The sequence below is a fragment of the Balaenoptera physalus genome (genome assembly GCF_965194825.1).
Source record: "Balaenoptera physalus genome assembly, chromosome: 15".
Taxonomy (NCBI): domain Eukaryota; kingdom Metazoa; phylum Chordata; class Mammalia; order Artiodactyla; family Balaenopteridae; genus Balaenoptera; species Balaenoptera physalus.
Window position 1 is genome coordinate 72,387,886 of NC_138894.1, and position 22,618 is coordinate 72,410,503.

The window sequence follows — 22,618 nt, forward strand, 5'->3', positions numbered from 1 at the left end:
GATTGGCTGTGAGCGACGCGGGGGCGGAAGTGCGTGCACCGGCCTCATGGTCCCGCTCCCCCTTCCCGGCTGCCCCTGCGTTCTATAGAGGCGAAGGTGGCGGCTAGAGCGACTCTTCAGCCCCGGCCGAGGTCTGGGTGTAGAGGTACGCGCTGAGGTCTTTGTCAAGGAGCAATTAGGGTTTCTTTGTAATGTTAGAAAAGTTTCATTGAGTCCTGAAGCGCTTTTACCTATGTTGTGTTATTTAATTTTTGCAATACCTTACGAAATAGATTATATTCCCATTTTTCAAGTGAGGAAACAGGATTAAGAAACTTGCCCAGAGACATACATCTAGTTTGCGGTAGTAGTTGAATTTGAACTCAGGCCGACTAATGACGGACTACTGTGTTGTGCTTCCTAAAATACTACTTAAATTCTATAAGATTAATTTTATTTTACAAAGGGAAAATAAAACACATCGAAATATAATTCATTCGACAGAAATTGAATATGGAGTACGTGTGTGTCAGGTACTGATGAAAATGATATTCTGGTAAGAAGAGACAAAACAAGTAGAAGGAAATTTTTAAAATATATCGATAAGTAGTGCCATTTGGAAAATAGGGTAATGGTATAGAGAGTAACTGAGTCGCTAATTTAGAGAGGTAGTCAGAGAAAGCTTCTCTAAGAAGATTAAATTTGACTTCCAAATGGCAAGACTTTCTGTGAAGTTTTTTCTAGGCAGAATAAGTAATGCAAATACCTAAGTAAAACAAGCAAGGGTGTTTTAAGATCAGAAAGAAGGTAGTATGTCTGGAGAGTTGTGCTTGAGGGGAAGAAACGAAGAGAAGGTCTAAGTGATAAACAGGGGCCAGATCAAGTCGGAATTTCTAATTAGGGGTAAAGAGCTTGGTTTTTTTTTTTCTAAGTGAGACCGGAAGCCAGTGGACGGTTTTAATAACGGAGTGACCTTCTACATTTTGGCTGTGGTATGGAGAATGAACTGTAGATGGAAGATAATAGCTAACATTTATTAAGCACTTATGTGGTAAGTATTGTTACTAAGAACTTAGTGTATCACCTCATTTAATCATCATAACAGCCCTTTGATATAGGTACTATTGTTAGCCTCTGCTTGGAAAGTTGTGTGCCAAGGTCACACACCTAGTCAAAGGTGGACCTGGAATTCTGTACACCATAGTTTTAAAGCCTTACCAACTACTCAGTACTTGCTACTCCTGGACAGGATTAGAATCAAGAAGGCAAGTTAGAACATTATTGCTTCATTTACCCTGAGCAAATCATTCTCAATTCTTTTTTTTTTAAATATTTATTTATTTGGTTGTGCCAGGTCTTAGTTGCAGCAGGTGGGCTCCTTAGTTGTGGCATGCGAACTCTTAGTTGCGGCTTGCATGTGGGATCTAGTTCCCTGACCAGGGATCCAACCCGAGCCCCCTGCATTGGGAGTGCAGAGTCTTAACCACCGTGCCACCAGGGAAGTCCCCATTCTTGATTCTTGAAGTTTCTTTCCAGTCTTTTTTATTTTAACAAAACTGGAATCAAACAGTACATATTATTTATAGTCTGCCTACTTCATGTAAGGATGTACTGTGAGTTTTTTCCCATGTCTTAATTTTCTAGAATATAGTTTTAGTGACCTTAGAGAATTCAATCATAGGCATGTGCCTTAATATCAGTATATTTAACTAATTCCTTATTGATGAGTATAACAGGGTTTAGAGTTAGCAAAAAGAAATCTCTCAAGCTATTTTAAGAAGAAAAAAATCTAATACAGGGAACTGAGTAATTGATATAAAATCATAGGAAACAACTAGACAGAAGATCAACAATGAAACAGAAGACTTGAACAACATTATATACCTATTAGACCTAACATATGTCTAGAATACACTGTCCAACAACAGCATAATACACATTCTTCTCTCGTGTATATGGAGCATTCCCAGGACAGAACATTTGTTAGGCCATAAAATAATTTTCAATAAATTTAAAGGGATTAAAATCATAGAAAATATGTTCTCCAAATATACTGGAATGAAATTAGAAATCCATAACAGAAGGAAATTTGGGATGCTCCCATCTGGTGGAAATTTTAAAAACATACTCTTAGTCAATGGATGAAAGAAGAAATCACAAGAGAACTTAGAAAATACATTGAGATGAATGAAAATTAAAACTCAACATACCAAAACTTATTGGATACAGCAAAAGCAGTCCTTAGAGGGAAATGTATAGCTGTAAATGCATGTATTAAAAAAAGAAGGATCTAAAATCAATAACCTAACCTTCCATCTTACAAAACTAGAAAAAGAAGAGCAAACTAAACTTAAACCAAGCAAAAAGAAGGAAATAAAAGGACTTCCCTGGTGGTCCAGTGGTTAAGACTGCGCTTCCACTGCAGGAGGCACGGGTTTGATCCCTGCTCAGGGAGCTAAGGTCCTATGTGCTACGTGGTGTGGCCAAAAAATTAAAAAGAAGGAAATAAAGCTTGGAGAGGAAATAAATGAAATAGAGAATAGAAAAACAATAGAGAGGGAATTCCCTGGTGGTCCAGTGGTTACAGTGGTTAGGACTCTGTGCTTTCACTGCAGGGGCTCAGGGAACTAAGATCCTGCAAGCTGCATGGCAAAAAAATTAATTAATTAATTAATTAATTTTTTAAAAAAGAGAAAACAAAACCAAAAATTGATTCTTTGAAATGTTCAACAGAATTGACAAAGCTTTACCTAGACCAAGAAAAAAAAGATTCAAATTACTAAAATCGGGACTTCCCTGGTGGTCCAGTGGGTAAGACTGCACTCCCAATGCAGGGGGCCTGGGTTCGGTCCCTGGTCGGGGAACTAGATCCCGCATGCATGCCAAAACTAAGACCCAGTGCAGCCAAAATAAATTAATTAATTAAAGTTTAAAAAATAATAATTAAAAAAATTACTAAAATCAAGAGAGAAAGGGGGGACATTACTATTGATCTTACAGAAATAAGGATCATAGGGAGTATTATAAACAGTTATATACCAACAAATTAGATAACCTAAATGAAATGGACTAATTTCTATGAAGACACAGACTACTGAAAACGACTCAAGAAGAAATAGAAAATCTGATTAGACATAACAAGCAATTGAACTTATAATTTAAAAAAAAAATTCCACAAAAAACCCAGGCAAAGATGGCTTCATTGATGAAGTCTACCAAACATTTAAAGAAGGATTAGCACCAATCATTGACAAACTGTTCCCCAAAAATAGAAGAGAAAGGAACACTTCTCTACTCATTCTATGAAGCCAGAATTACCCTGATACCAAAACTAAACAAAAACATCACAAGAAAACTACAGACCAACATCCCATATGAACGTAGATGCAAAAAAACGTCAACAGAATAATAGCAAAATGAATCCACCAAAATATAAAAAGAATCATACACCATGAATGAGTGAGTGGGAATTCACAGGAATGCAAAGCAGATTCAACATCTGAGAATTAAAAATGCAACACACCATATTAATAAAGGGTGAACGCCACACAATCATCTCAATAGATGCAGAAAAACATTTGACAAATCTAACACCCCTACCAGAAAAAACAACAAACTAGGAATAGAACCACAGACATAGGTTCTTGTGTTGAATAATTAGACCTTTTAGTTTGGAGGTGTATTCTGTAATTAGGCCCAGATCTTTGTATGAAGTTATCAGACGTTTTATTTTGTTTTGAATATATTTTTGCCGTTAACCTGCTTACTCTTTCTTGTTGCTTTTGCTATTGTTTGTATTACGAAGTCTTGTTTCATGTGTTTTGTTTATATTTTATTGTTTTATCTATTTTTAATGTATAAGGGAGTGTTCCATAGGAAACAGATGGAAGTATAAACCTGGTAAGTCTTCAGTACAAGCCAGCCCTAAGCCCTAACAATTGGAAGTCCCATTGGATTGGTGATCAATTGTTGAAAAAGTGATTGATCAAACTTTGCCTTAGGTATCCTGCAGAACCTTCATGAGAACACTGTCCTGTCAGTTTGTCAAAAAAAGATCACTTTGATTAGCCCATATTCTGGGATTAGTGATCTGTAGAGTTTGTGACTGTTGATTGTACAGACTCTTCCTAGTCATCCTGCTTGGCTGGAGAATCTGTGACACTAACAAAATACACATTGTTGATCAACCACCATGGCCTCCCTTTCTTGCAAATTACCTATGTCAAAGTCTCCACCTCCTCCTAGAAGAACTTCTGCCCCTTATATAAAATTACTTACAATCCAAAGTCTTGCATTTTCATTGGTAAATTAGAAAAAAATCAACATAGAATAACAATTACGAGAACTTTTGACATAAAATCAATTTTTTAAACTGAGAAGACAGAACACCGGTGAACAGTCAGCTTTGTTAATTGGTATGCTGAGCCTTCAAAAGAAAATTCTAACTCCAAGACAGTCTCTCTGAAAGATTTTGCAACCTTCTGAAACCTACCCTCCTGGCATTTTTCTCTTTCTCTTCAGCTGTCCCTGACCTTCTAAGTGACATACCTTTTCTTCAGGGTTTTCTCAGGAAAATCAAAATCACATTGTAAACTTACTAGACCAGAAGTCAGATTTATAGAAGTTAAATGAAAACTCTAATCTAGAGCCAAAACCCAGGAGTTTAGGAAAATCTTTTTCCTAAACTTCAGGGAGACAGGCAAAAAAAATTGCTACAGAACTCAGGATTTTGTTAGATACTTAATGTCCTGGACTACAGATCTGTACCAAATAATTCAATTGTTTGTTCCTCAGAAAGGGTAAAATGTTTTATGTCAGCAGAGTAGAAAAGATTTAAATAACTCAGCTGTGTAATAAAAGTTTAAAAATAAAAGTAGAAAATATACCATTTAATTTCAGCATCTTTTAAGGGAAGATTGACCAAAGATTCAAAATTGTAAACTAAATAAAAATGAAAGGGAATTCCCTGGCAGTCCAGTGGTTAGGACTCCATGCTTCCAGTGCAGGGGGCCTGGGTTCATCCCTGGTCGGGAAACTAAGATCCCACAAGCCGTGCGATTTGCGGCAAAAATGATGATGATGATGATGATGATGATGTTTGGAAGTTTCCTGAGGTCTATTTTTTTTTAGTTCCCTAAGGATTGAACCCAGGCCCTCGGCAGTGAGAGCGCAGTGTTCTAACCGCTGAACTGCCAGGGAATTCCTCTCCAAACATTATTTGAAAAGATTTTGAAACAATGAGAAAGTTGCAGAAAAGTTTTAACTACAGTGCAAATAACTTTGTTTTCCTTGAAATGTTAAGGTTAAGTCGTTGACCTGCTGCCCCATCACCCCCAAACATGTTAGTGTGTATTCCCTGCAAACAAGGACATACTTCTATGTAACCACAGTAACAGCCATCAAAATCAGAAAATTAACAATGACACATTACTGTCATCTAACCCTTAGACTCCATTCAAGTTTTGTCAGTTGTTCCAATAAGGTATTTTATAGCAGAAGGAACCAGTTCTAAATCACAAGTTGCATTTAGTTGTCATTCTATTTTATCTCCTTCAGTCTGGAACAGTTCTTCAGTTTTTCACTTGACTTTCACGAATTTGCCAGTTATTTTGAAGATTCCAGTTATTTTGTAGAATGCTCCTGGAATAGATTCAGGTTGTGAATCTTTGACAGGAATATCACAGAAGTAGTACTGCATTTTTCTCATTGACCCTATTATGTGAAATTTGGCCCAGTAATAACTTTCATCACTAGATTAAGGTGGTATCAAGTTTTTCCACTGTGAAAACTGTACTTTGAAACTATGTGAATGTATTCATACTTAATCACACTTTCAATTTATTCTTGTGTTTATGTATATGTTCACATTGGCTCATGGTTTCTTATTTTACCTCATGGGTTATAATCCATTACTACAATCACTTTAGATGCTCAAAATTGTCCAGTGGGAGCCCCTCTAATCAATAATTCATCCTCATCCTTCTTTAAGCACTTTCTTCATTTCTGGCACAAGATATTCTGGGTTATCCTGTATTTTCTCTGCCCTAAACCTGGAGTTGGCCATTTCACCAAGGAGCCCTGGTTCCTTTAGTGGATATTATGCACCGAATGTTTGTGTCCCCTTAAAATTCGTATATTGAAACCCTACTGCCACAACGTGATGGTATTTGGACATGGGGTCCTTCGGAGATAATTAGGATTAGATGAGGTCATGAAGGTGGGACCCTCAAGATAGGATTAGTGTCCTCATAAGAAGAGACACCAGAGAGCCTGCTCTCTCTCTGTCACTGAGGACACAGCCATTTACAAGCCAGTGAGAGCTCTCACCAGAAACAAAATTGGTCGGCACCTTGATCTTGGATTTCCTACCCTCCAGAACTGTGAAAATAAATATCTGTCATTGAAGTCATGCAGTCTATGATATTTTTGTTATGGCAGCTCAAGCAGACTAAGATTTTGATAGCAAGAAGGGGGATGCTGCTTTTAAAAAACACCCAAAAATGTGGCAGCTTGAACAGACTAAGACAGTAGAGAATTTAGAAGACAGGAGTAGTATGTGTGCGCATTGCTTTTGGGGTGTAACTACTCCAAGGCCTTCTCAGTGCAAAGAACTGGGGAATATGTGTACACAAATATAAATATATTTACATCGACATTTCTTCATCTATCTTTATATATCTTAAATCATGAATTCATACTCTTAAATCCAATTCCAGCCCAACCCCACAGGTTTCATTTTTTTTGTATTCATAACTCCTTTCTCTGACAGAAATATGGCTCCACTATGGTTAATATATTGACTTGTCTGATTAGGTCTCCTGCATGTAAGCAGTTTGTCATCTTTGCTGACACCTTTTCCCAATACACACCTCTCTATTCTTGAGAACTTATTCCTCAACCCAGGTTGCCCCAGTGCATATGAATAACTTCCTTACTCTGTCCCCAGTACCCCATACTAAGCTGCCCATTATTGTAGACACCCTCCTCACCCCACTTGGTCTATGACACCCCACTTTGGGCCACCATGTGTCCCTTCTCCCCACTGCAAAACCTGCCCTGAACCACTGTGTGGAAGAGAAGCTAGCATAGCTGGGCTGAGATTGCTATCTTTTGAAAGGCCTGATTGCAAGTTTGGTTGGCATCTGGGAACTTGGATTTGGGGGAGGGTTCCCACCATTCCCTGAGAGTGGTTCACTGTGCCTAACGCAGTTAGGCCTAACATCTTCACCCATGTTGTCATAACTTGATGCTGGAGGAATTAAGTGCATCCTATGTAATTCTGCTGGGAGAGGACTCTTGGAAGCTGGTTCTTGGTTTCCTCTGGACTTTGCCCCATACTCTTGTTCCCTTTGCTGGGTGAGAGATTATAATATGCATCCTCATTAGTCTACCTTACTTTAATACTATACAACTTTATGTACAATATAATAACCTTATTTCAACATAATTCCATTTACTGCCCTCTTCCACCCTTTGTGCTATCTTTGTCATCTACTTTACTTCTACATACATTATAAATACCACACTGTAAATTTTTTTAAAACAACAAATAGATATTCAGAGAAATTAAGAAAAAATTATCTTTTGTATTTACTGACATATATATCATTTGCAAAGTTCTTAATTCCTTCCTGGAGATACAGATTCCTATGGAGGATTACTGTCAGCCTAAAGAATTTCTTAAAGCATTTCCTATAATGTCAGTCTGCTAACAACAAATTCTCTTAGGTTTTGTACACCTGGAATAGCTTTTATTTTGTCATACTATTTTGAACATTCTAAGTAGACACAGAATTTTAGGTTAACTTTTGTTAATCTTTGCACTTTATTTTTTTGATGTACAGTTGATTTCCAATGTTGTATTAGTTTCAGGTATACAGCAAAGTGATTCTCATATATATATATATATATATATATATATATATATATATATATATATATATATATATATATATATATATATATAAAATTTTCCAGATTCTTTTCCATTTTATTACAAGATATTGAATATAATTCCCTGTGCTACACAGTAGGGCCTTATCTGTTTTTTATATAGTAGTGTATGATTTTTGCACTTTAAGAATGTCATTCCATCATTTCCTGGATTCCATTGTTTCTGATGAAGTTAGCCACCACTTTTACTGTTTATTCAAGTGTAATGTCATTTCCCCTCTCTGGCTGCTTTTGAGATTTTTTTGATTTGGTTTGGTTTTGTGCATGTGTGTGTGTTTTGCAATACTATGCACCCAGATGTGATCTTTGTTGCATTTATTCTGCTTGGAATTCACTGAACTTCTTGGACCTGTAAGTTGATGTTTTCCAACAATTTTGAGAAAATTTCAGGCATTACTGCTTCAAATATTTCTCTTGCCCCATTCTCTTCCTCTCCTCTCCTCTGGACCTCAAAAGTACCTGTACATTAGACTGATACTGTCCCACAGGTCTCAAATCTCTGCTGTTCCTTTTTTTCTCTGTGCTTCAGTTTGATAATTGTACTGGCTGTCTTCCACTTTTCTTCCTCTGCTTGTCCAGTTTACTGTTAAGCCCATCCAGTCAATATTTAAATTTAGACACTATATTTTTCATTTCAGATTCTAATTTTTAATCACCAGACTTTCCATTTGGTTTTCAGTTTCTATTTCTTTGCCAAGAATCCCAATCTACTGATCCACCATTTTTCCCCTGTAAATTTTTAAATGTATTTTAAAGCTGTTAAAAAATAATTTTGTTAACTCCAACATAGGGTCATCTGTGTATCTGCTTCTATATATTTTCTGTTGATTACGGATCATATAATTTTTCTTTGTATGCTTAAGGTTTATTTTGTACTGGACTTTGTGAATGACATGTTGTAAAGACTCTGGATTTTGTTTTCTTCTAAACAATGTTTTATTTTAGCTAGCTGTTAACTTACTAATGTATAACCTTGATGCTGTGAAAGCCTGATATTAAGCTTTGTTTCAGTGAGTTTCTTCCCATTTTGCCCAGAGTCCTAAAGTACAGCCCTTAGTTCTGGGATGTTGTCCTTCCTCCTAAGCCACGGCCCGTCTTGGGTTTCAATGGGAAACCAGAAGTGTTTACTAAACCCCTCTTACTCGCCCTGTATTCGCCCAGCCGTTGTTACCGCTACTCAGTTCCTTGGACTTCAACTATTGCTTTCTGCTGGGTTCCTTTGAATATCACACTGCACAGGTACAATCTGGAATCCATCAAGCATTTGAAAAGAATCTGCAAGCAGATTTGGGGGATTAGATCTCTGAAGCTCTCTCCTTTTCAAAATTTCCCTCCTAATTTCAAGCTGTTCTAGAAGCCCCAAATGACTCCTCAGGCCAGCAAGACTGTCACATTCTGCTTGAATTCTATTTCCAAGCACACTGCACAAGCTGGAAATTGCCCTCATGGTAAAAGCTAGTTAATGTGGATCTCTTCTAGTATATGATTTTGTGCTCTTTTTGCCTGTTTTTGATTGCTTTCTAGAATCTTCTAATCACAGCTTTTTATACTTTGTTCAGACTTTATATTTTTATTGGCAAGAGAATCAGTCCAATAAAAGCTATTCCTTTAATACCAGACTGCAACCTCTGAAATCTCAAAAAGTTTCAAATAAAAAAATTAAAAGCAAAATAAAGTTTATAATTTATTTCCAATCCATTAGGATAAAAACCCACTTATGCAGCTGAACCTTTTAATTCATTTCTTCTGAAGAAAAGTACAAAAGACCAGAGTAAAACTGAGACAGGCATTTAAAGGAAAACCCTCTGACTCAGAGTCCAAACTGTAAATGGTTCATTCTACCAAAAGAATTAGTTTTTGTACAAAATATAATGAATTTTACACTATAAACAAAGACTGCTGTATATTTACTTAAATTAGAATTCTAGTATCTGATTTTCCTCCAATTCTTCCCAAGCACAAAGTGTATTTGCAAGTCGGAAATCTAATAACCTCAATTGGCAGACTGTCTTAGAATAAGCTTTTACCCTTAAGATATCTGGAAAGATAGTATTGATTCTTTCCCTTGGCTCAAAGTTCAGTACATCAGTAAGTTTTAATTTACTTTACGAAACTCTGCCATATTAACATGAACAGCACACTAACGTTTAATGTTTAAACATTACCTTTTACGAAATAACATGGCACAGAGCTCAGTGCAAAATCTACAAGGTCACAATCTAAGCCTAATACTAATTCGGGAAACCTCAGCAACTTCTATCTTTATTGAAAAAGACCAAACCAATCCCTTACACATCCTACTATATAATTATTCTATGTTTATGGCCCTTCCATGAGAGAAACACAGCTTAAAATAAAACTTGGTCACAGTTAAGTCAAAGAAAATAGTTCTGTAGCACTAAGCTCAATTTTAGACCTCATCAGGAAATTAAAGTAACTTCCATACACGGATGGATATTCATACAGTAATATAATTCTGACTCAGTGTTTATGACAATATTAATTTGACTTTTATATAACATTTGAAGTCTTTGTTATCTGAAACCTTTCCCAATAAAAAGTGAGCTACATTCAATTATTGCAGATAATTTTATGATAATTTTAAAGGAGTTTATATTTTAAAAGTTGAGTTTAAAGCACACAGACTTTTAATACGATTGACCAGTTATCCAAGTATCAATAATGTTAATCTTTTTCTAAATGAAAAGAAAAAATGAAATTTTATGAGCTTTATTGAAAATGTTTTAATTTGGGATGTTCCTAATTCTTGTCATCGTGTATACTTCATCATCTGTCATTATCAATATTTTATAATGGATGGTTTAGTGTTTGAGACCTTAGAAAGATACTACTCATGACCTAAAAATATGTATGGTTCTGGCTTAAAAAATTTTTTTTCTATTTATCTCAACCCTCATTTTTATTATCCAGGGAGTTCTATGATTAGAAGAAACATGATATAAGTTATGGTTACAAACAGCACATGATCTTAAGAAATCATACATCTTCTATATTTAGATAAATCTTTAAGATGAGAAAGAGTAAAGTTAAGAAGAATGTATGTCTTCATTATAAAATTCTTATCTAGTGGGGGCAAGTTTTTAACTTAAATATATTCTCTCTAAACCAAAGATATTTTTCCTAAATGAAAAATATTTGTTACTACTATAAAATTATTATTTCCACCCATGACATTTTACATAAAAGCACCAAAGAAAATTTCTATAAACAAACTTTTAACCAGTAAACTAAGGGCAAATATCTATTTGCCTTTATTACAATATTTAAAAGGCCATGATGTGAGTCTCTACTTCCTACAATGACATTTTTATAATAAAAACCCAGGCATACTTATACAAACAAGAAACAGAATTACTGTACATTTTTGGGGAACAAAAGGCAGATTAACAGACTAAAACTTTTTAGTTAACAAAGTGAGCACAAGAAACCTATAAAATGTATGCAATGTATAAAAATTCAGTAATTTTTTTTAAAGTTTCATTGGAGGGATTAATAATTATTAAGAATAAAACATGGTAAATCCACTGGCTTGTAATTATCCTATAAACAGTAAGAAAGTAATAAGCAATAAATTAGAAATGTCTTAGCTCCTAGTACTTCCCTTCTCTTGCACAGAAACCACTTTTACAGCAGTTAAAATTGGCTTTCTTAAATATTAGAATTCTAACAGAAAATAAATTCCATTAGGAATAAGTTAACAGTCTACAATAGATTTCTGACAAATATATTAGAAAAAAAATACCGCAGGTCACAGGAGGATTGATCTACATGTTGTATGACAGAGTGTCTGAAAACTTCAAAATTTCTCCTTCTCCATTTCACTAGATTTGTTTTGTTGCTATCATATTGCTTTCTAAATTGTTTGGTAGAAAGGTAATAGAAAAATAAAAAGTGAAAAGGACGCATTGTTTAATGTCTGTAGATTTATGAAGAAGAAAAAAACCTTCAAAATACTTTTTTCCTACTACTGTTACATAGGAAAAAGTTTCATTTGGCACACAATTTGTAAAAAGAAAAAAAAAAGAAACAGTGTTTGGCATTCCAATCACCCATAGTGTAGTAAAGACAACAGTAGGAAAGGAAATAGGAAAAATTACTATTTTAAGAAAAGATGTCAGAAGACAAACAACCAAAGGCTCTACAACCAAAGGCTCTTGTGTCTTCTACCATTCACTGTCTCTGGAATACTTTCATCTGCAACATAATATACAAATCATTATTTACATTATGATTATATTGGTAAAGAAGACCAGAATCAGTTTTTGTTCTGCTCTAACTTACAGTGCCCATCGGGATATCTGTGACCATCAAGGCAAGAAGGCCTTAAACAAAATATTCCATTTGCATTGTATACTTTATTTAAATTTATTTTACGGTTCATCTTCTGGGGTGCACAAATAATTGTAAGACTCTGAAAAGTCCTGTAAACTTAGGCTGAGTTTCTGTAGCAGATAACTATTCATAGAAGATGGTATGTTTCTCTCTTGGAAAGTAAAACGTTCTGCAGGCTTAAACAGTAGTATCTCCAAAATCCTTGTTCCAACGTATGTATGCTTCTAAGGTTTGAGGACTCACGCTGCGTTTTATCTTTTTTAAGGATTCGGTGAAGTCAGATAATCGAATATTTCTCATCTAGATTAAAAAAACACACATGACGACAGGTGAACACATATGCAATAGTTAACCCAATGACGGATAAAAGTAATGATGCTGTTGTTTATTAATGTTAAAATATATAGAGATGTATTCTTAGGAAATCATGCCAATCATCTTATTTTATATATTATTCTGTATTAGGCAAGTTTGCTATATAAGAAATCCTACCAAAATGCTATACCAATATACTTTCATTGCACGTTTTAGCTCCTAGGTATTAACATTTTAAATCACAATATTTTCCCATTATAAAAACAAAACATACTCATTACAGAAAATTTGACAAAATATAGACAATCAGAAAAAAGAATCACTCACAATTCCACCGTTCAGATATACAACCACTATTCGGCTTATCTCCTTCCAGTTTTTTTTCTGCGTATAGTTTCACGGAATTTTGCACTCTCAAGTCTCACTCACCACAAACACACTCTAGCTAAATTCATGCCAGGTTTATCAGAAAGGAAAGAGGAGTTTACAAGATGTACACAGGACTTTGAAGGAAATATTGCTCTTTAACTACAACATGGAGGAGGCTTATGTCTGAAATTTTCTAATATTAGTATTGCTTATAATACATTTTTATGTCAATTTGGTCTTATTTTCTGAGATTTTTAATTGGCTTCAAGAAAGTAAAATAAAACAGTACTGAGTTAATAAATACCTAATTTTTACCTAAGGATTTTCAAAAGGCAAAATGGAGTTTGGCACAAGATGACCGGTATTAAAAATTATCACTTATGTATTATCATATGTATATTTTGCTCCCAAATAAGAAGTTAAAGAAGAACTGGAGACAAACTTCAACAACTGATATTTATCTATATTATTCTTTTTATTACTCTTATAAAACCCAATCTAACTACTTCACATCCTCTCTAATATCAACATAGCACAAATTAAGAAAATCAACTACACTTGTAACTTGTAGCCTAATCTGAAAAATTTGTCAAAATGAAAAAGGATATATTGTTACCACAATCACTGCATGACCCCTATTTGCTCCTTATTTAACTGTAAAACACACACTGGCTCTTCCTAAAGCCCCAAATTTAGAAGAATGATGAATGTAATGTGAGTATTATCTATGATACTCCTGAATATCTGTTATAAAGATTAAGGTTTCAAAAGCTTTTGATGAAAATTCTAATTTATGTTCATAGTTCAGGGTGTGTGTATGTGTGTATTTCACGGTGAAAAACAGTATGGAGGTTTCTCAAAAAACTAAAAATAGAACTACCATATGACCCAGCAATTCCACACCTGGGTATATATCTGAAAAAAACAAAAACACTAATTTGATAAGATACATGCACCCCAATGTTCATAGCAGCATTATTTACAATTGCCAAGATATGGAAGCAACCTAGGTGTCCATCAACAGATGAATGGATAAAGATGTGGTGTGTGTGTGTGCATATGTATATATATATAAAATATATATATATATATATTATATATATATATATATGCACACACATATATACACACAATGGAATACTACTCAGCCATATAAAAGAACAATATTTTGCCATTTGCAGCAACATGTATGGACTTGGAGGATATTATGCTAAGAGAACTAAGTGAGACAGAGAAAGACAAATACTGTATGATATCACTTATATGTGGAATTCAAAAAATACAACAAACTAGTGAATATAACAAAAAAGAAGCAGACTCAGATATAGAGAACAAACTAGTGGTTACCAGCAGGGAGAGGGCGAGAGGGGCAATGTAGGCGTAGGGGAGTGGGAGGTACAAACTATCGGGTATAAGACAGGCTCAAGGATGTATTGTACAACACGGGGAATATAGCCAATATTTTGTAATAACTGTAAATGGAAAGTAACCTTTAAAAGTTACATAGAAAATATGATATTTTAAAGTTAGTAAGAGACTAATGTATGTAACAGGAAAAATCAACCAGTAGCTAGTTCAGTAAAGAGGGAAAAATAAATAGCAAAGAAGTCTTATCAAAACAAAATAATAAAAGAACTAATAAAGTTGAACTGGATACAAACTGGGCTTTATAAACAAAGTACATTATACTCTGAATTTATAACCAATGATTTTCAGCACTACCTTTTACAAACACAGAATTCCAACACAATTATTTGAGTTTCTATTCTTATAAACTATAAAAGGCAAATTAGGTATATCTCATCTAAATTTCTGCATATATACCAGCACCTGATAACACAGTTATTAAAATTGTACCAAAGAATGGCTGAAAAAAATTCTAGTACACAATTTTAAAACCAAACTACTTGTGTTTTTCTGTCATCTCATAAATAAGAAAATAGAATGGATTTCCTTGATCTCTATAATAAATTGCCATTATTTAGTATTTATGTATTTTAAAATTATTTAATGGATACCTATACAGTATTCACTATTGCCAGACTTATTTTAAGTGCTTTATAAATATTAACTCATAAGCCAGGACTAATGACTAAAAGCTATTATCAAATTATTAATACTAAAATCATTAGGTTCAAAATAAACTTAAACTGAATGAAAGTATACAGTAGAACCCAAAACTATAATAACACTGTAACCTGACTACACATAATTAGTGGAATGGTCACAAAAGGTACCAGTAATGTTATTTTTTGTAATTCATTCAGTAGTTTTAATTTTAGTATATGGTCTGTCCAAGGGACAAAGACAGAGGCCTAAAATGTCACACAATGGGCCTTTCCTCAACTTTAATCTAGGGGGCCGGAGTACATATATGAAATATCAAGTTTACCTGTCCTGAGTCCAAGGTAGGGAGAGTGGTGTGTGGAAAATAAATAATTCATGCACAATGCTTACTTTCTGGGTAGAAAAGTACTATTAGGCTTATGCTATGAGTATAAGAACATTTAAAAAAATAATATATTGATGGGATACTGTAAATAAATTATACCTAAACTATTAAAAAAAACACCTCAAGACAGTACTAATATATTTTTAAAAATTAGAAAAATGTGGAATCAAAATTATGAATCAGATAAAAGGGACCTGAAACTTATACTTTAAACATGATTTTTTTAAGGTAACAGTAGCTAAATACCAAAGTATATGACATGTGGAATTCTCTATTCCTAAGCTTCATTCACGTCAAACACACTCCAGGTAAACTAGACTGCTGAAATGGAAAAAGGTGGTTGCAAGAAGTTTGAAGGCTTTCTTAGTAATGTAGTTGGTTAAGCACCATGCACAAGATGCCTGAAGACAACCTCAAATTTACTTGGAAGCTTGAAGAAAAAAGACTGCCAAAATGTACTCATACTCAAGTACATTTATTCTCTATGTTAAGAGTTCACTGTTAATACTTGGACAGGACTCTCTGCAATGTAATGTGCAGATCCCCTAGCCAGCCACCAGCCTCCAGCCCATGCCTCTGGGGTTTTTTATTGGTGTTTTTTGTTTGTTTTGTTTTCAGTTCACATTTGGACTCCACTGGAGTTCTATTCTCTCTTCTGTTCCAAGAATGAAGTCTCTTTGATTAGTAATGTTTCAGGTGCTATCTGAGCTCTGAGAGATAAGTTACATAATTCAAATCTGATTTAAACTGGCTGGTTACATAGTTATGATCATTTTGCATATCCAATTCTATATTTTGCTGGCAATTTTTTTCAAAAGAAATGCTTCAGCATCTCATAAGGGGACCTCCCATATTTTTTAAATGTAATGAATTACATTACAATGGAAACTGTATTGCTTTTATAAGAACGAAGACATAAACATTATTGAAAAACTAACAAAACAGAACATCAAGGGGTTAACCTGTTACAAGCTATATTCATAATGTATAAAATCCTCAAGTTGCCTATCATTTTGTTCTGTTTAGTATTTAATATGATTTGACAGAAAATGACTTAATGATTATGTATATTTATTGTGTATTACCAAAGGACACCATAAGAGACTAGTTGGACAGTCCCCCCTCCATATTTTGAAATGAAGCAAAATTAATTTTTTCTAGTTTCTAATCAGATAAACTAGAAAAATCCAGACAAAAGATATGTTTTACAATCTAGAGGACCAGAACAAAAAAAAGATAATTGTAAAATAGTATATACCTCACTGGCAGACATATTCTTCACTTGTTCTGGTTTCAGTTCTGTAAAATATAAAAGTCACTTACAAAAAAAAGATTTCCAAGTTTAAACTAATGAAGTACAATAATCTAAAAGTTTATGTTCAATATAAATCATATTAAAAGAGACACACATTAAGAGCCCATACAATTTATAAATGCTTAGAATAATATTCCTTCTTAGGAAGGCATTCAATTTCTTTATATATCGCTCAAGAACAACAGATTCTACAAATTTCATAGTAAACTTAAAATAATGCAACTTGTTCTTTACAAAAGGCATTCGTTGTTTTAAGCCAACAACTTTGTTTCAGAATAACAGCTAAAATATTCTAAAAAACACACATGATTTATACATTAGCTACTGATTCTGAGTCCAATATCTGAACAAGATTTCATGCCTCCTGCAGAAAGAAAGCTTGACTAAAATGCTTTACCCAGAGTTTCAAACTATATTCTCAAGGTTACATTTATTATTCTCTAAAGCAGCAGCTCTTAATCAGTACGCTGTTTCACTGTTAGAGATACGTTCTGGAAGTTGCATGTTCCATGTTCAATTTTACCACCATAGCCAGTAATCTGAGTGCATACCTGAGAGCATCACCCATCCACTGCCCATGCTGCCTGTAGAAGAGTAGCTGAGAACATCTACTCTAAAGTGATTATCGCAGTGAGTTTAATCTAACATAACCTAAAAATGGTAGATGTGGTATTTCAGAGTCAACAAATTACCTTGAATCAAAACAGAGCAATGAATGATATACTTTGCTGCAATTTTTCAAAAGATAACATATAATGATAAAAGTAAAAACTTCTATTTATATGTTTCCTTACACACATTAATTTCAAGTAATACTAGAATACTGAAATGAAAAGAACCAAAAAATAGATAAGAAAATCTTCCCTTTATTATTCTTTTCCACTTGCTTTAAAAAGTTCTCATTTTCTTGAGTTTTCTGCTGCTAACCTACTATCAAGAAGCGAAACCTGCTGTCTAGAACAGGGCTCATGGTCCACCGATCCACGGACTCTTTGTATGGTCTGTGAGCTAAGAATGGTTTCACAGCTTTTTGTTGTTGTTGAAAAAAAAAAAAAGAGGAGGATGAGCAGGAGGAGTCAGAAGAAGAGTGAGAAGAATATGCAACAGAGAGTATATGCAGCCCGTGAGTGTAAAACTATTTTCAGAAAGGTCTGTTGACCCTAAGTCTAGAAACTTTGTATCAAGTTTTAATCAAGTTTTCCACTGATACAGTTTTACTGCTTTCTTACTAATAAAAAATACTCTCAATAGGGACTTCTTAAACTTCTGAAGTGGTCTAATAAACAGTTGTAAATGTTTCAAGCTTTTGTATCCCTACCTCGGATAGGACCCAGTGCTGCATCTTTTGCCAAAGCTGTTAGATCACTTCCTGAGTATCCATCGGTCATTCTGAGAATGGGAAAGAAGAAAGAGCAACTTATTTTCACCTTTGCAGATTTAAATCTCCACATAATAAGAGGGTAAAACCTAGCTTGCCTTTGTTATCAAGCAGACAGCTATGTGACTTGATTTTAAGGGCAGAGGAAGGCCTACTTGCTAAAAACAAACAGCCGACTGGTTCCTTATAATGCCTCAAATTTTCATTATTAGAACCATTCCTTTAGATTAAAGTATAGTATATCTCCAGGAGGCTCCATTAAATTGTAAATATGTGCCCTGGAAAGGTAACATCTATAAGCCATTGCTGGCCAACTGACACATAACCACAATTACTTCTCTATAAGTTAATGAGTCTTTATCTTGACAAAGAGAACTGCCTTGATGAAATGAGGGCCAATCAAGGAAGATTTCTTTAAATGTAGGACAGACAGGATGAAGGAAGGGTCTGGGATAGAAGACATTGGCAAAAGGAGGCACACCTGAATGGGATGCCACAGTGGAGATCCTGGGCAGCCAAGACACTATCAAAGGGAACTAAGAACTAGGGAGGCAAAGAGGAAGAGGAAAATAAAACAGGAAAAAAAGCATTTACTTATCATGTACTATGTTAAATACCTGCGCAAACATTATTAGCAGAATATTTGATTGGAATTCAAAGAAGGATCTCAGTATTTCCAAGTACTGAATTTGTTATTTTTTCATAGGTATCTGGGAACTCAGAGTTTTTAACAACATAACTAGCTATTCCCATTCTTGTTGAACATTTTAAATTACTTTATGAGATTTTTTTCAATGACTAAAATTCATGAGTGTATCTCCTATATTCAGTTTCTACTTAATACACCACTCATAAAAAAAAAGCTGAAGAAGTCAAAGTTTAAAAAAATTATGTGTAAGCAAAAGAACAAGTTTAAGTGAAAATATGTGTTGGTGTAGGCAGATATGAGATGTTTTACATTTTAAAAATTACTTCAGGGCTTCCCTGGTGGTGCAGTGGTTAAGAACCTGCCTGCCAATGCAGGCAACACAGGTTCGAGCCCTGGTCCAGGAAGATCCCACATGCCACGGAGCAACTAAGCCTGTGAGCCTCAACTACTGAGCCTGCGCTCTAGAGCACATGAGCCACAACTACTGAAGCCCGCGCGCCTAGAGCCCGTGCTCTGCAACAAGAGAAGCCACCGCAATGAGAAGCCCACGCACCACAACGAAGAGTAGCCCCCGCTCACCAAAACTAGAGAAAGCCCACGCGCAGCAACGAAGACCCAACACAGCCAAAAATAAATAAAATAAATTTATTAAAAATTAATACCACTTGTAAGTTTTAATAAATTTATAAAAAGAATATATACTACCATCATTAGCTGTTTAGGTCATGTCTTCTAGAGGATATAGAAACTAAAATTTAGACACCATATATATAAGAAAATGAGATGAGAGAAGGTAAAGGAAGTAGAGAATGAAACAATAAGAAGTTCTGTGATAGATAAATTACTCATTTCATACATGAGCTTACTTTAAAGAAAACAGAAAAAGAATTCTTAAAAAAAAAAAAGCTGCAAGATAGACCAAATCAAATTACTCACCTAGCAAGTTGTGCTAGTTCTTTTTGGGTCAATGGGCTTCCTTGTTTACATAATAGATTTTTTAATAAAAGTAGTCGTGTCTGAAAAGAAATATTAAAGAATTATCAGTCCTAAGAATTGGCTTAACAAAATATCCAGGAGTCAGGTTCAAATCCCAACTCTCATTTAGGAGCTGAATGATCTTATACAATGATCTTATACCACTCTACCTCTTAGAGCCTCACACATATATCTGTTAAAATAACAATTTTTTGAGAGTTCCTGAAAGAGTTAAAAACAATCCAAATAAAACACTAAGAAAGTAGCTGCTGTTAATACCAAGGATGCTAAGGGTCTGAGCTAGACAACCACAATTAAAAAAAAAAAGTTTTATAGAGATATGAATTCATGTAACATGGAATCTCACCCTTTTGAAGTGTATAATTCAATGACTTTTAATAAGTTTAGAATTGTGCAACCATCACCATAATCAAATTTTAGAACATTTCTATCACCCGAAAAAGTTCACTTGTGCCTGTTTGCAGTTAATCCCGACTTCCACCCACAGCCTTACCTAATCACTATCTACTTTGTTTCTAGAAATGAGCCTTTTCTAGACATTTCATAAAAATGGAATCATATGATAGGTAATCTTTTGCATCTGGCATCTTTACTTAGTATAATGTTTTTGAGGTTCATCCATATTATGGTATGTTTAAGTAGCTCATTCCTTTTATTGCTAAACAGTATTCCATTAAATGGATATACCACATTTGTATATCCTTTCACCAACTGATGACTTTTTTTTTTTTAAAGGATTTTTTAAAAATTATTTATTTATTTTTGGCTGTGTTGGGTCTTCGTCGCTGCGCGTGGGCCTTCTCTAGTTGCGGTGAGCAGGGGCTATTCTTTGTTGCAGTGCGTGGGCTTCTCATTGCGGTGGCTTCTCTTGTTGCGGAGCATGGGGTCTACTTAGTTGCTCTGCAGCATGTGGGATCTTCCCAGACCAGGGCTCGAACCTGTGTCCCCTTCACTGGCAGGTGGATTCAGGCCACCAGGGAAGCCTGAAGACTATTTTAGATTCTCTGTAGTTCTTGGCTATTATTTATAATGCTGTTATAAAAATTCTTGTACATGTCTGTGTAGACATATGTTTTCATTTCTCTTGGGTAGATTCTTAGGAATGAAATTTTGGGGTCTTACAGTAAGTTTTCTGTTTATCTTTTTAAGAAACCGCCAAACTTTTCCAATGCAGCTGTACCATGCACTGGAAGACTTAATACTGTCAAGATGGTAGTTCTTGTTTCTGCCTTAAAGAAAATTCAAACACAGATACATACCTCCTCATTTGGCAAAGACACATATACCCGTTTGGTGAAACGCCTAAAAAAAGGATTCAAGCAATCTCAGAAATACAGTTTTGAATTTACAGATAATTCAGTTCAAGTAGCACATAACAAGAACAAAGCTTTAAATATAATGCTCAAGGCATTTGAATACATTTTAGTAGTTATCAGTGTAAAAGTTACTCTTTTATAACATTCTAGTTAAATATATAAAATAGATACCTAATAAGGACCTACTGCATAGCACAGGTAACACTACCCAATACTCTGTCATGACCTATATGGGAAAATAATCTAAAAAAGAGTGGATATATGTATATGTATAACTGATTTACTTTGCTGTACACCTGAAACTAACACAAAATTGTAAATCAAATATACTCCAATAAAAAGTTTAAAAAAAGATTCTAGTTAATGTTTAAAAATCCTTAATTCAATATTGTCAGAATTAAACTAAGCATTTATGTATTTGTATTTTTTTAACAGCAGTAACACTTTAAAACAAAATATCTGATATAATAAGTTGAAGAAACAGATCTCTGCTGTCTTCTTGAAACTGAAAACAACTAAAACCAACAAGGACAACAGAAACAGAAATGTAAACTCCATCATCAACAAACTACATAACATTTACAGAACTAAAATGTATGAAGAAGGGCTGCCTAGGGCAGTGAAAATTACACTGACAAAGGTGAATACAGACAGCACCTGCCACTGCAAATTTTAAACATGGCTGTCAGAGCAGAGTTTTCCAGAAGAAACAGAGAGAGCACACTCTGAGGGATAATAAAACTAACCTCCCCATATTTAAACAAACATGTGAGGACTGGCTCTGCAGATCATGTGACCCTAGTCAGTAGCAAGGGAATGGCAAGGAAGATGAGGCTGAACAAAGAAACTCAAAGATACATCATCTTTGTAAGAAGACATCAATCAGTCTGGCAAGATGACAAGCTGTTTTGCAATGACCAATCTTTTTCAGTTGAAGAAGACTAAATCAACCCAGTCGCTTATTTATATACACGTATACTTCTTTATCAGGTAGGGCTTTGTTGTGAGTCAGGGAGACTGCCCACCAGTCCAGGGTATTCATAGGACAACTCAAGATACATGCTTGCTATCTTTCTTTTCTAGCTCTTCTACAATATCCTTCCAAATTAGGTTTTCCAAGAAAACTCCCCTTATTCAAATAAAATTAACAAGCAAAACAGACAAAAGCATAGGACTGATTTTAAAAAACAGTGCCAAAAAAAGAGGGGAAAGAATACAGTAAACATAAAATAGATAAAATGAAGAACATGCACAAGAGGATTTTGCCATAAAGCAAATTCAAATTGTGACCAAATATCTTTCCAAGAAATAAAATAATTTGATTAAAAATAAAGGCTCCTATGAAATAAGAGCTCAGTGAGATATAAAGCCTCAAGGAAATGACATACAAAGGCTCAAAGAAGTAGACAACAGAAGATGAAAAATGGGATTGCAGAGATCAGGAAAGCAATAAAAAAGAAAACAAAAACCACCACAGAAACAAAGGCTACAAAAATAGTAGTAGTAGTATTAGAAAGGAGATTAGACACTAACCCTACTGGAT

The 22,618-nt window shown here is 34.5% G+C and overlaps 1 protein-coding gene and 1 long non-coding RNA gene across 7 annotated transcripts in view; one reads left to right on the forward strand and one right to left on the reverse strand.

The window, feature by feature from the left end:
- The first annotated feature begins 5 nt into the window (after positions 1–5).
- On the forward strand, positions 6–22,281 carry LOC309643869. The gene is made up of 3 exons (XR_014254111.1): positions 6–145; positions 912–1,030; positions 21,511–22,281. It is a non-coding gene; the product is annotated as an uncharacterized lncRNA (long non-coding RNA).
- Positions 11,167–22,618, reverse strand: part of SPAST (spastin) — a 53,019-nt gene continuing 41,567 nt past the window's right edge. For 4 of the 6 annotated variants that reach the window (XM_082426989.1, XM_082426988.1, XM_082426987.1 and 1 more), the window contains 5 exons: positions 21,019–21,061; positions 19,700–19,779; positions 18,055–18,125; positions 16,680–16,720; positions 11,167–12,585 (listed from right to left, as the gene is read on the reverse strand). In XM_082426989.1, coding sequence (XP_082283115.1) covers positions 12,463–12,585; positions 16,680–16,720; positions 18,055–18,125; positions 19,700–19,779; positions 21,019–21,061 — 358 coding nt within the window. In that variant the 3' untranslated portion in view covers positions 11,167–12,462. Of the gene's footprint in view, positions 12,586–16,679; positions 16,740–18,054; positions 18,126–19,699; positions 19,780–21,018; positions 21,062–22,618 lie in introns of all 6 variants that reach the window. The other 2 variants (XM_082426990.1, XM_082426991.1) reach the window with 2 other exon arrangements.